Genomic DNA, 13,636 nt, shown 5'->3' with positions numbered 1-13,636 from the left:
GTCAGTGTGTCAACTTTACAAGAGCAGTTGCGAGCTTTTGAGAATTGTTTGTCTTGATTTGACTCCAAGCAGCATGAAATGTGATTTGAACCATAAGCAGTTGATTTGCCAAAACTAAAGTATAAACAGACATTCTATGTGCTTGACCTGTGAGTAGAGGGTACAAAGTTGGGAGTATTTTTATATTAAGATATGATTTTTACACCACTTTTATCAAAATTGTAGACTAGATTCAAGCTGATGGGTGTGGTCTTCTCCAGGTTTCTCCGTCCCTCTTGCACACGCCCCCGCCCCCGGGGTATTTAACTCCTGACTCCCGCCTTCTTCACCCTCTTGGTCTTTTTGCTCTTTTGTTTTTCCTCTCTTCGTCTTCTGGCTGGCATCTCGCCAGCCACGGGCTGTCCTCGGCCACCCCTCCCCCCTACCGTTTCTTTGTTTGAGCACACGGCTCGGTAACCGCGGGCCTTCGGGATGGAGATCCAGCTCCCTAGCCTCCGTGGACTGCCGCTTCTAAGTCTCCGGAGCAGTGGCTGCTGAGCTACCCAGATACGCCAAACGTGAGTTTTCCGAACGTGCTAGCGGACCCTGGACCCAAGGCGGGGAGAGAGACGGTCATATTTTCCCAAGGAGGAGTGATGAACAACCATTTTTTGTCTTCTGCCTCTTTTGTTTTTGTTTTATTTTTCTACATCTTTTGCTTCTTCAACCAAACCTGTCTTCGTGCTTCCTGAGACGCGCCCAGAGAGAGACCACTCCCAGAGACCATCTGATCTACGTTCGTGAGTAGACACTGCAAGTGTTTGCCAGACTCTACAATATCAGTGACTAATAATTTCAGAGAAATTACTAGCTCCAGAAAAAATCTCAACTTTGTCCTCTCTCACTCTCCCGTCTGCACTGGATGCATTAAACGCTCACGTTTTCAACTTTAGTCCAACACACATGTTCTATTTCCCTTTTCGTATGCCTATTTTCGTTCTTTCACCATTATTAGTGTTATTTTCTTTCTTTAGTTAGACGCCTTTGTGTGTTTCCCTCTCAATCCCTTGGCTGTGTTTTGTGTGTGTTCTGATTTTAACAACGAACCTCTGTCATCTAGGACTCGTATTTTATAAAATGTAGCAACTTGCAGATTAAGAGACTGATAAAAAGGTTTCTCGTCACTTTCCCTAAATTTTATACAAATAAAAAGTGACGTGGTGCCCCTTACGATCTGATTTTAATGATTAAACTTAAAATGACACTAAACCGTAAGTAATACAGGCGTTTACCTTCCTTTGTATCTTTTCCCAAATTAATTACATTTTCATTTTGACCGATACACGCTACAACATTCATACATTTTCTAAAATGCCTATCCTCACTGGGGTCGTGGTTGAGCTGTAGCCTATCCCTGCTGTCTTTAGGTGAGAGCCACAATGCACCCCTGCACTGGTCACCAGCCAATTGTATGGCACAGATAGTCAAAAAAAAATTCATGCTCATATTCACACCTACAGACAATTTAGAGCCTTAATAAGAGTCAATAAAACTAACATGCATGTTTTAAGAATGTGAGAAGAAGCTGGAGTACTCTGAGGAAACCAACACAATCCTGCAGTGAACATGCAAATTACACAGGAAGGATTTGAACCTCCAACCTCAGGTCTGTGAGGTGGACCATGTCACCACTCTTCCGCCATGCCGATTACTGTATTTTATTATATTGTTTATTTATTTATTTATTATATATATTGTGTACTGTATTGAGTACTGTACTGTACTGTACACAATGAATTTTATCAAGTCACTGGTAGAGTTGTTATTCCAAATGACTGATATTTTGTAGAACTTAAAAGGAGCATCTAATTGCTTGATTCATTCAATTTCATAAGCTTTTCACTTGAGATAATGTGTACCACCAAATAAATCACTGTGTACAATTTCTTTAAGTAAAATGAATTTGTCATGTCCCGACTGAGACCTCAGTAATTCATGGGACAAAAACCCATCATAGATTATTTCATCTGATGTTTTTATGTGCTTGAGTTTGCTCGTACTCCTCAGCAGCAATTAAAAAGTCAACAGACCATTTAAGGTCTGATTAGTCTCAGACTGGCTTTTAATTTGATAAGGAATGCAGACCTCAAACTTGATGGTTGATCAAGCAAGGCAGATAGATGAGATGTCATCAAGTACAAGGACACGTGGAAATGAGTGTTTTGTGTCATTGCGCTGGTCCAATCATGCTCATTTATAACGAGTCAAAGAAAACAGACACTGGGGGATACACAAGCATGTCTTACTGTATTAGGATTCTCTTCGATCCAACTTTTAACTGTGTTCAGAGCAATGTCACCTGCAGGCTCATTGGGAAACCCTATGAAAGGAAAGACAAACAATGTCAATAACAGTGTGTACAAGACATGTACTGTAGGTTAAACTGGATTCACTAGATATACAGTGTTTTTTCCCTCATTTTATCATTCTATTTTATTGTACTGATTTTCCTCTTGTGATGTTCCACTGTTAGTCACTGTTCTGTGTTCCAGCCTCAAGGCCACATACTGTACAGTATCGACAACAAGAGCATGTGATTGTGACTTTATTTGGGACTATATAAATTGTTGCCGGTCAGTCAAAGCTGCAAGTTTGCTATGCACTCACAGATGAGCCTTGTGAGACGACAAAACAAAGACTATTTTTGTCAAGAAAGTATTTCACCATTACTAGGAATTCCACAACACATACTTTAGGGATGATTTACTATGATCCCAAATAGTGGGTGCTATATTGTGTGTTCAGTCTAACAGTTTGTGCACGCTGTTGGTTGGCGCACTGCGCAAGACCTACTAAGGTGAAAATCCTTTACTAAGATCCCAAATAGAAGGTGCGAAATTGAATGTTCACTTACTCTAACAGACTGCACGCTGTTGGTAAACAGCTGTAAAAGCAGTGGAGACTGTCATTTTTAAGAGGTTTTTGCTCTTTATGTGGCGGTGATGGTTTTCACTGTGGAAAATAGTGAGAGCGCTGCAAGCACAAAATGAAGTTTGAAGTGATGGAATTGAAAGTGGAAGACAAAAGAAATCTATGGCTCCCCAAATTTTGAGGAAGCAAGCAACTGCATAAAAGCCATGCTTTGTTTGATTTAACCCACTCCGATTGCGTGGGAATTGTATGCATTTGCCCATCCTGGGTTATACTGCCTTTAAAATTTGGGAGATAACAGCATCAATACTCACAATGCGCTGAAATTATGTAAACAGAGTTGATGCAGTGTTTTGTCATAGGTGATAATGGCATGGCACCTTTATGTGACATACTGTATCAGATCATTCAGAAGTAACAATATGTCACCATCATTTTTGTTTCTGACATTTCAAAAAGGTTTACGAGTGGTAGAGTTACCCCCGCGGCTTCTCATTTTGTTAGCGCTTTTTTGGCACCACTTTGCATGCTAGTTTGCACCTACCTTTCAGACGCAGTATTTAAAGACACAAAATCAGTTTGTCTCAGTTCTGATAAATCACATTGGGTGTGCGAAATTCATCTATGTGCTTATACTTCATCTAGAATGTGCAAAATAAATGCAGACATTTTGTGCATTTGGCAGACACAATCCTGGCTGCCCCGTTACTACAGTATATCAGCTTCCACATCTTGTTTGGATGAGCAGTCAACTTTGCTCCCGTTTTTGCACGCGCAAACCTGTAATAAATCAGGCCTATACTGTTTAGAATTGTACAAACTTAAAAGACTAAAAATAATTTGGAAGGAAACAAACCAACATGGGCACTCTTCCATATAATAATCCTAGAATAAGGGACCAGAGATTGCAAGGGACACTCTCTTTGCTGTAATGACAGGAGTCAAGACCTCAATTTCAACCCATATCGACTGGTACAAGGGCCATGCCACATTCGTAGCTGGTTGGTTATTGCACAGGTCACTTTCTCAGATCAGTTTTTTTCTTCCTGGGTCATGGCCATTGATATAACATTGTATGACCTATGAAATGGGTTTGCAAGTGTTGCAAAGACATTTTAAGGTGCATGTGAAGAAAAATGGATAAGCGAAAGCAATCAATCCTAACATTGCCTGAATGATGTCATCTCACACGCAAGAGAACTAGAGGTCAAAGTCAATAAATAACTGTTCTGTAAAGTTTATAGACTTGACAGTAAAAATGAAACTACAATTCACAGAACTCTCCGCTGTCTGACTATTGGTGTTTGTCTTCTTTTTGGTTTTTCCTCCCTTTATTTCCCTCTGTGCCTCGCAGGAAAAGTTAAGTTACACCGAGGGCGGTGAAGACCTGTTGCTGAGCTCCTCTGCAAGCAGGATGTGAGTAGCATTCAGGCCAGCAGTGACACCATTTCAGCTCTGAGGCTGCATTAGGCTGCGTGTTTGCAGATCGTTCACTGAGGGTTCAGTCCTTAGTAACTTGGTAACATAAACCGGCACACCAAGTCAGTTTGTAGGTCACACAACTCCTCTATATGTACTTAACTTTGTAGCATGATCACCATTTTATATATTGTGCACAAAATTAAAATTCTATACCAACATGGCAACCCACACTGTCACGTAGTATTGGCAAACAGATGTGAAGAAGACAAAAAACTAAGCTAAAAAAGAACCAGCTGTCTAGGAAAAGAGCGTCATAAAAATAAGTCCAGAAAAGGAAATTGAATGAGTTATATGGTCCACATTTGTGCTCACTGTGTAATGCCTTAAGAAAAATAAAGTGAATTAGGCTGAGACATCCTGAATGTAGCTCAAACATAATAGAACATCTGGTCATCGTCAATGGGAAAACATTATTGGGTAGACTGAACCAATTCAGTGAGTAGTTTCTTCAAGGCTCTTTATTTATTTGATAATTATGCTGCACACATCAGTCATAATATAATACATGAAGTAAAGGGGGCTTTGAGTAAAACAGCTCACGCATTTCACATACAATTTGACACATTAGTCAGGCTGCAAAGGGGATGATAACTTCCGGAAAATTTCAATGACAGCTATAGTTGGGTAATTATGATTTGACAATTTAGAGGGATTACTGATAATTTGGTGTAATCTATAATCAAACAGGTAGCATGATGGATTAGCAGGTCTGCCTTATTGTCAGGAGATCTAGGTTTGAATCGCCACTGGAACATCTCTGTGGGGAGTTTGCATGTTCTTCCCGTCCGTGCCTGCCTGGGTATTCTGTGCATACCAGTTTCTCAGGCTCCAGTTAACCATGACATTATATAAATTACCTGAAAGCGATACTGGAGTAAAAGTACAAGTATGGCAGAAGTTAACGCCACCTTTTAGAATCTTACTTGATTCAAAGTCTTAAAGCATCAACATTAATTTTCTAACATTTAATTATTAATGTACATAAGTGTTGGAAGTAAAACAAATTATTTTTAAAATAGATAGTGGTTAGAGTTTAATTTTAGGTTGTATTTATTTTAATTCTATATTTATTTAGCCGGTAAGGCATATTTAAGGATGCACATCGTTACTAACGAGTCGGTATGCTTGGCAATATTTGGGCAATATTGTCGTACTACATCCTACAACTGGCCTTCAAAACCAAAGTGTGTAAAATAACAAAGTTACACCACAGGATCCTTTAGTGCGTTGCAACACTGAACACCGTGGTTAAGAATAAATGTTTCTGTAATTTGCCAGGAGCAAGAAGAAAAAAGCAAGAATGAGAGGCAGTCAGAACTAGCAAGAAACAATTGCCACACACAATATTGTATTGCTACAAGGTAAGACTTTGAGTCAGAAGATGTTGGTGACTAACCATTCACTGACCTTACCACAACACGAAGCCAAGAAACGGTAGCCTATTACAATAATAATATTTATATACTGGGCTTCTGAAATGTAATGTATTCCCCTCCATTGCTTTTTGTCTACTGTTCAAATGAAGAGACATACTGTACAGTATACGCATACACTATTGTCTAAATTGCTTGACTATTTATTTATTCATGCTATTTATGAATTGTATTTTTATTGTATTCAGTACATGAATGTACTGTCTGACTAGTCACTATACCAGCAAATTAGCTGGAAGTAGATGTCTTAAATTATCACATTTTCCCAATTTTGAAAGGCAGTGTTTTATGTATCATCCCTGTGAAATAGTCATTAATGGAATGTTCATTTAATGGATTCACATACCTGTATGTTCTCTTGACTGTCTCTCACACTCTGTATCTCACTCTCAGCCTTCTCACCCTCAGGATCTTTATCTGTCTCTCTTTCCTACTCTGTGTCCTCTTCTCTGAAACCCAAGGTCTCCCAACTCCGCTGGCTCTCTCTCTCTGACGCTCTCAACTAGCCTTTCTTCAGCTTTCTCAACACCATCCTATGGCTCTGTCTCAATGTCTGCTTCATTGTCATTTATCTTTGTGGTGCAGGGAAAGGACAATGTCCTTTTGTCTCTTCATTATGAACTAAAGACAAAAAAATGGAGAGGAATACACAACATTTCAGCAACCTACTATATAAATAATTTGAATAGGCTAATATTGCAGGTTTGCTTCTTTTTTGTTGTGCTCAGGTTAAACAAGCTTAGCTAGTAGCGGGTTGAATGTGTCCCTCTGACAAACCCCCTGGCTCCAGTCAGGCCCCCTCAGTAAAATTGGTCTAGAACCACCACTGAGTGGTGCACCTAAAAATAGCAAACAGCCCCACGTAAATGCATCACGTAATATTAGCAAAGAAAATACTACAGAAGTAGAACAGTACACTGCTACTAATTATGTCCAGCAATAAATAAGAACGGATTTTAATGCACCCAGAACACTTTGGAATAAACTCCGTAGCTGTTTGCTCTTATGTCTCCCCACAAAAAGATAAAAGGAGCTATACAGGGGAGGGGCCTCTTGATTGACAGCAGCAAACACAATAGACGTTAGAAAACAAACCAGGCCCCATCCACATACATCCAGGTCGCTGTTTAACAGTCAGTACAGGCGCTTTGTGCTTTGCGGCTCAGTCATTATGTCAACGAACAGTTTCTTGGGATTTTATTTTGTAATATTGAGTAACAAACATGGGGGAAATATATCATATGTGTGAGAAATACATTACATTTTACTTACGAAATGTAGTGGAGTAAAGGGGAAACTTGTGAATTAGTTGCTGACAGGAAACTAATATCAAACATTTATTTAGTGGCAATACGTGCCCCCAGCACGGACGCTGACTCGAGAGGCAGGGTCCCTTCATTCAACTCTGCCGGGAGCACAAACGCGCTCCAAGCTCCCGGGCATCCATGTTTCACCCGTAGCCTTGAAAGTCTTGAAAGAACATGAGACACGTAAAGGACCCCGTCAGAACGTGCTGGATGGTAAACTGCGGGGCCAATGGTAGCATTCGAGCCCTTCCTCCACCCATTCGTCATGGATACCATGGTAGACCGTGACCGTAGACCGTTTGCAGGACTTGAATACAGAAAAACAAACAAAACAAACCCCCCAAAAACAGTGCACTATGTTTTGGAAAAACTGGGTTGCTGGGAACATAGTTTAAGCGCAGCCTTATGATGCTGTGCAAGCATGACAAACTAATCTAATATCACTGTAAGGGAATTATTTTACTCATTCTCCTTTCGGTCTTTGTGGAGTGTGGAGGTTTTGGTGAAAGCTCATCTGTCAGGAGGTGGAATGCTGGCGTCAGGTGCGGTGATGGTGGGCCCTCTAGGGTCTCTGTGCTGCTTGGATCGTTTCTGTTCTATGTTGGGAATATGGCCGGCTCAGGGAGATTTGTCTTCGTGAGGCGCACTGATGGGATATGTGCCGTGTTGAGGCGCTGATGAGGACTCAGGTGGTAGAATGTTATTTCTGCTGAAGGCCCCTTTACTTCATCACAAAGCACAGCACAGCAAACAGACGGTGGGTGTGATCGAGAGGGGTAGATTTTTAGGACTTGTATCTTGTTAAAAAGAGATACTGATGCAAAATTTACTCTCATAATATTCTCATAATACATCCTGTGAAATGAAAAGGCAGATTATGAAAGACGTGACCACAGCAAGTATGTCAACTGTGTTAAATTAGCACAGCCTCACCTTTTCATTAAACACTTTCGCATCTTTTGGCCACATTTAAAAGCATTATCAAACTAATTCGAAGGATAAGTGAGTGTCTCCTTTTATGTAATACAATATTAAACAGAATCAATATATTTTTAGTTCTAGGATTTAGGGGATTGAGGTCATGCGTTAATATTGATAAACAGAAACAAAAATCCATGATGCAACCCTGGCACAGACAATAAAATTGTCACTTTGTGGCACATTTTAATGTATTCATTATACACTTTTAATACAAATGAGGGTAAGCAGTAGGGAAATTGGATGGATGGATGGATGTTTATAACAAGACAGGTGTTATCTGAAGGTTAAAATTTAGATGTCCAAGTGATTATAACAATTTAAACAATCCAACTGGCAGTTTACATTTCAAACTCTTGTCTTGATGATGTGGAAAGAGGAAGTCCATACGAATATGAAAAAAAAATGACATATCCAACTGGAACAAAGGGGGAAAACAAATGCCTTAAAACTTCTTGCCAGCGTTGCACTTCCTATATCTATTGAACTAACTTTGACAACAAACGTGTATAGCTCAGGTGTTTTGTCTTTTGTGAGAAGAAGTGACAAGGTGCTGCTACACTACCTGATAAAGTGAGAGGAAGGAAGTCATTGAGCTGAATGCAAGTCTGTGCAATGAAATTTGCTCTTATATAGCTACTGTTATTCATATACTGCGGCAAGTACACCAGCTTTGAGATTCTTCGGTGGGCTTGTGGGGATACCTGCTTTTTTAGGTATACTGCATGGAGGAAAAAAAAAAAAAAAAAAGATTTCCCAGTGAGATCGTGTCTCACTGGTATGGTCTTGTTGAATTCTACAAATAATAATAATAATAATAATAATAAAAAGATAATTTCCCTTCTTAAAGAAGTGCCTGTGTTATATCAGGATCTTTCCCCATCTCTAAAGTTGGAGTTGGTCAAGGTCTCAACATGTCATCCATTTTGATGAACTGTCTACAATAAAGCAACATATCACCAAAGGTTGCAGTATCTGACATTTGAAAAATCACCAGCAGCAAATGATTAAAAAAACATCTACTGTTGAGAAACAACAACGGAAGGACTGTTTAACACAATCATCTTAAATGAGTCAATTTAAACAACCAAGTAAAGCTTTTGTAAGATGCCTATTTCCAAAAATGAGTCGATGAGCAAGCCATTTAGAATTTTATGAAGTTACGTATTGAGGGCCGATTTTGAAAGGAATTACACATGCAATATATAAGTGTGCAGAGACAAATTCTTTTGGTGCTGTACTCTGACAGACCTCTTATTTTATTAGGGGAAATGTTAAGATGAAAGAAGTGGATGGGTGGTATTCTAAAACTGATATTGATTTATGCTCTCTGAGGTGAGGCATACAGTCCCACACTTTAAAAACACTGAATGTAGATTTTATAGGACAGTAATATTGAAACTAAACCTACTTAACATCAACGCAGGGACATCGTTAAGATCATCGTGGATGAGGGCTTCACAACCTAAATCAGTGTGATGTCAAGTGGAAAAGGAAGAAAGAGGAAAGCGTTGCCATCCCATCAGGGCCCTCAGGACAGGTGAGGTGACCCAGGGTGGAGGACAGAGAAGTGCCGCAGAACTCCAGACACCCATGTGTGGATGTCAAATAGCCCCAAGCTTCGTTCAGTGCTAACACTGGCACACAGCAGGCTGTGACCATGACCGACTTTGCAGCCCACAGAAGGAGAAAGAGACAAAGACAGGTGGAAGTATGCTATGTGAGGATGACAGACACAAAAGGAAAGTAGAACGAAAGAGATCAGGTTTTATGGTACAGACAATGACCTTTATAGGAAACATTCCACTGAGGCGATGCCCTGCTTTGTCCTATATGCCAAAATTAACACCTTTTAAAAGCATTGTGGTGGACAAGAAGTAGTGTACAAGTTAAAAGGAGACTTACACTATATTATGATGATTTTTCACATTTTATAACAATCTTAAGTGTCCTAAGAACATGTTTGTGATATGCTTTTATCAACATGCCCCAAAGATCAAGAATTACATTTACACTTTACACACAATTGTTTTTGTCTTGTTGAAATTAGCCCGTTTTGAGGGGATGACCCTGTCTCATGCACGTGAGCGACTGTTGTCCCCACCACATACTGTATGCTGCTGGGCCACTGGAGAGTATGATTTTCGCTAAAATTACAACTACGGACTGAGCTAGGGGGCTGCAAGTCTAAAAAAGAAAGTGCGAACTGCGCAGCTCACGAGTCCCCCACAAAGACAGCATGGATTGCAATTTCTTTCACGCAGACAACAGTTCCTCATCATACCGGTTACATCATACACTTTCAATTGGAGAGTGGATCCCTGTACTGTATGTGGAACATCCTAAAACACAAAACCCCAGGCAAACCGTCTCAGTCCTGATGCATTTGTGGCAATTTCAAATATTTTGTGGAACTGGAGTTTATCAGTTTTAAAGCATCTTCTTTTCCCCACTGCTCCTTTGTCCGCCATTGCTTTTGTCACGTCTGTTTTAGGTTGGATGAGCGCGACCTGCGTGTCCATACTGCACTCACATTGGATACATATCTGATTGATATCCACATACGCTATGAAAGAGGCCAGGGTCGGATATTAAAAAATCTGAATTGTACTGTTCACATTGAAATAAAAAAAAATCTGATCCAATGTCACATTGGGCAAAAAAACAAACAAATCTGAATTGACCTCAAGTGTGAACATAGCCTTAAGAGTCACAGGTGAGTTGGAGCCTGTCCTAGCTGACTTGGAGCAAGAGGTGGTGTACAACCTGGAGTGTTCGTAACAATGAGATAACAATCCAGAACAGCTCACTCACAGACACACATTCGGGATTAGGCAGATGAAACAGGAATTACTTGGTTTTTTTCACACTTGATGGGTGGAAACAGCCAGTCCAGAGACCGAACTTGTATACAAGCAATTAAAAAGTCAATTTTGGGGACTAGACCAGTACAGCCAAGGTGATCAGAAACACAGGTAGGAGAGTACTTGGTGTATCCTCTCAAAATACAGGAACTCATACAAGGAAAGAGGTTAGCTAAGAAGAAGTGTGACACTGAGAGGACCAAGGAGAGGAGAAAGGAATACACGGAGATGCGACGTAGGGTGAAGGTAGAGGTGGTAAATGCCAAAGAAGAGGCGTATGATGACATGAATGCGTGGTTGGACACTAATGAAGGAGAAAAGGATCTATACAGGTTGGCCAGACAGAGGGATCGAGATGGGAAGGATGTGCAGCAGGTTAGGGTGATTAAGGATAGAAATGGAAATGTGGTGACTAGTGCCAGTAGTGTGCTGGATAGATGGAAATAATACTTGAGAGAAAGAAGAGTAGAACAGGCAAGTGTGGTGGACCAGGAAGTGGCAATGATTAGTAATGGGGGATTTAGAAAGGCACCTAAGAGGATGAAAAATGGAAAGGCATTTGGTCATTATGACATACCTGTGGAGGTATGGAAGCATCTAGGAGAGGTGGCTGTGGAGTTTTTGACCAGCTTGTGCAACAGAATTCTAGCAGATGAGAAAATGCCTGAGGAATGGAGGAAAAGTGTGCTTGTGCCCATTTTTAAGAACAAGGGTTCAACAAGAGCTGTGGGAACTACAGAGGAATAAAGTTCATGAGCCACACAATGAAGTTATGGGAAAGAGTAATGGAGGCTAGACTCAGGGCAGATGTGAGTATTTGCGAGCAACAGTATGGTTTCATGCCTAGAAGGCGTACCACAGATGCATTATTTGCCTTGAAGGTGTTGATGGAGAAGTACAGATAAGGCAGAGGGAGCTACATTGTGTCTTTGTCAATCTTGAGAAAGCCTATGACAGAGTACCCAGAGACGAACTGTGGTACTGCATGCGGAAGTTTGGAGTGGGAGAGAAGTCTGTTAGAATAGTACAGGACATGTATGACGGCAGAAAAACAGTGGTGAGGTGTGCTGTAGATGTGACAGAGGAATTTAATGTGGAGGTGGGACTGCATCAGGGATCATCCCAGAGCCCCTTCCTGTTTGCAGTGGTGATTGTGTCTTTGTCAATCTTGAGAAAGCCTATGACAGAGTACCCAGAGACGAACTGTGGTACTGCATGCGGAAGTTTGGAGTGGGAGAGAAGTATGTTAGAATAGTACAGGACATGTATGACGGCAGAAAAACAGTGGTGAGGTGTGCTGTAGATGTGACAGAGGAAATTAATGTGGAGGTGGGACTGCATCAGGGATCATCCCAGAGCCCCTTCCTGTTTGCAGTGGTGATGGATAGGCTGACAGATGAGGTTAGACTGGAATCCCCGTGGACCATGACGTTTGCAGATGACTGTGATCTGCAGTGAAAGCAGGGAGCAGATGGAGTAACAGTTAGAAAGATGGAGCCATGCACTTGAAAGGAGAAGAACAAAGATTAGCTGAAGACAGAATATGTGCATAAATGAGAGGGGCGGAGGGGGAAGAGTGAGGCTACAGGGAGAAGAGATAGCGAGGGTGGTGGACTAAATACTTGGGGTCAACCGTCCAGAGCAATGGTGAGTGTGGTAAGGAAGTGAAGAAACAGGTCCAAGTAGGTTGGAACGGGTGGAGGAAGGTGTCAGGTATGTTATGTGAGAGAAGAGTCTGCAAGGTTGAAAGGTAAATACAGTGGTGAGGCTAGCCATGATGTACGGATTAGAGACAGTGGTGCTAAAGAGACGACAGGAAGCAGAGCTGGAAGTGGCAGAAATGAAGATGTCTAGGTTCTCTCTAGGAATGACCAGGTTGGATAGGATAAGAAATTAGCTCATCTGAAGGACGGCCAAGGTTAGATGTGTTGGAGACAAAGTCAGAGAGAGCAGACTTCGATGGTTTGGACACATCCAGAGGAGAGATAGTGAATATATTGGAAGAAAGATGATGAGGATGGAGCTGCCTGGAAAGAGAGCTAGAAGAAGACCAAAGAGAAGGTTGATGGATGTAGTGAGGGAAGACATGAGGGCAGTTGGTGTTAGAGAGGAGGATGCAGGAGATGCTTACTTGGAAAAAGATGACATGCTGTGGCGACCCCTAACGGGACAACCCAAAACGAAAAGTAGATGATGCTTTCCCTTTTGATGCTTGAGAACGCCCTTCATCATTTGATCTGAGGTGGGAAAGGTATTTTCTGTACATGAGCAAAAGCGTGTAACTCCTATTTCGATAAAGGACAGTACATATGTTTTTGGGGGCATTTTCATTTCAAAAAGGTATGAACTCTTTTCTTTGGGTGACAGTCACAGTTTATGACTCTGCTGTCCACTGATGGGTTACAAGAAAGTTATCACTTTGAAGCATGCATTGCTATGATTGAATGTAAAAGGAGGCTCAGTAATAACTTAAGATATTTTGTGTTGCTTCTTTACAAATGTCAGCCTGCATATGTGCTCTGTTTATTTTCTTTGTTGACATTATTGGCAATATGATATCACACCTTTGTATGTAGTTGTCACATCTACCGTCCTCCTTCCTACACACCCTGTGGTGGAAATCCAGACATGATGAGAAATTCCCAATCTAAAACAAAGCAAA

General features: G+C 41.0%; 1 protein-coding gene across 4 annotated transcripts in view; it reads right to left on the bottom strand.

Moving 5' to 3' along the window:
- macrod2 (mono-ADP ribosylhydrolase 2) overlaps nt 1–13,636 on the bottom strand; it is a 487,683-nt gene that overhangs the window by 121,646 nt on the left and 352,401 nt on the right. For all 4 annotated transcript variants that reach the window (XM_061790567.1, XM_061790571.1, XM_061790569.1 and 1 more), the window contains exon 8: nt 2,286–2,359. In XM_061790567.1, the coding sequence (XP_061646551.1) occupies nt 2,286–2,359 (74 nt within the window). The remainder of the gene's footprint in view (nt 1–2,285; nt 2,360–13,636) is intronic.

The sequence above is a fragment of the Phyllopteryx taeniolatus genome, chromosome 11 (genome assembly GCF_024500385.1).
Source record: "Phyllopteryx taeniolatus isolate TA_2022b chromosome 11, UOR_Ptae_1.2, whole genome shotgun sequence".
Taxonomy (NCBI): Eukaryota; Metazoa; Chordata; class Actinopteri; order Syngnathiformes; family Syngnathidae; genus Phyllopteryx; species Phyllopteryx taeniolatus.
Note: the sequence above shows the minus strand (reverse complement) of the source record. Positions and strands in the feature narration are given on the sequence as shown.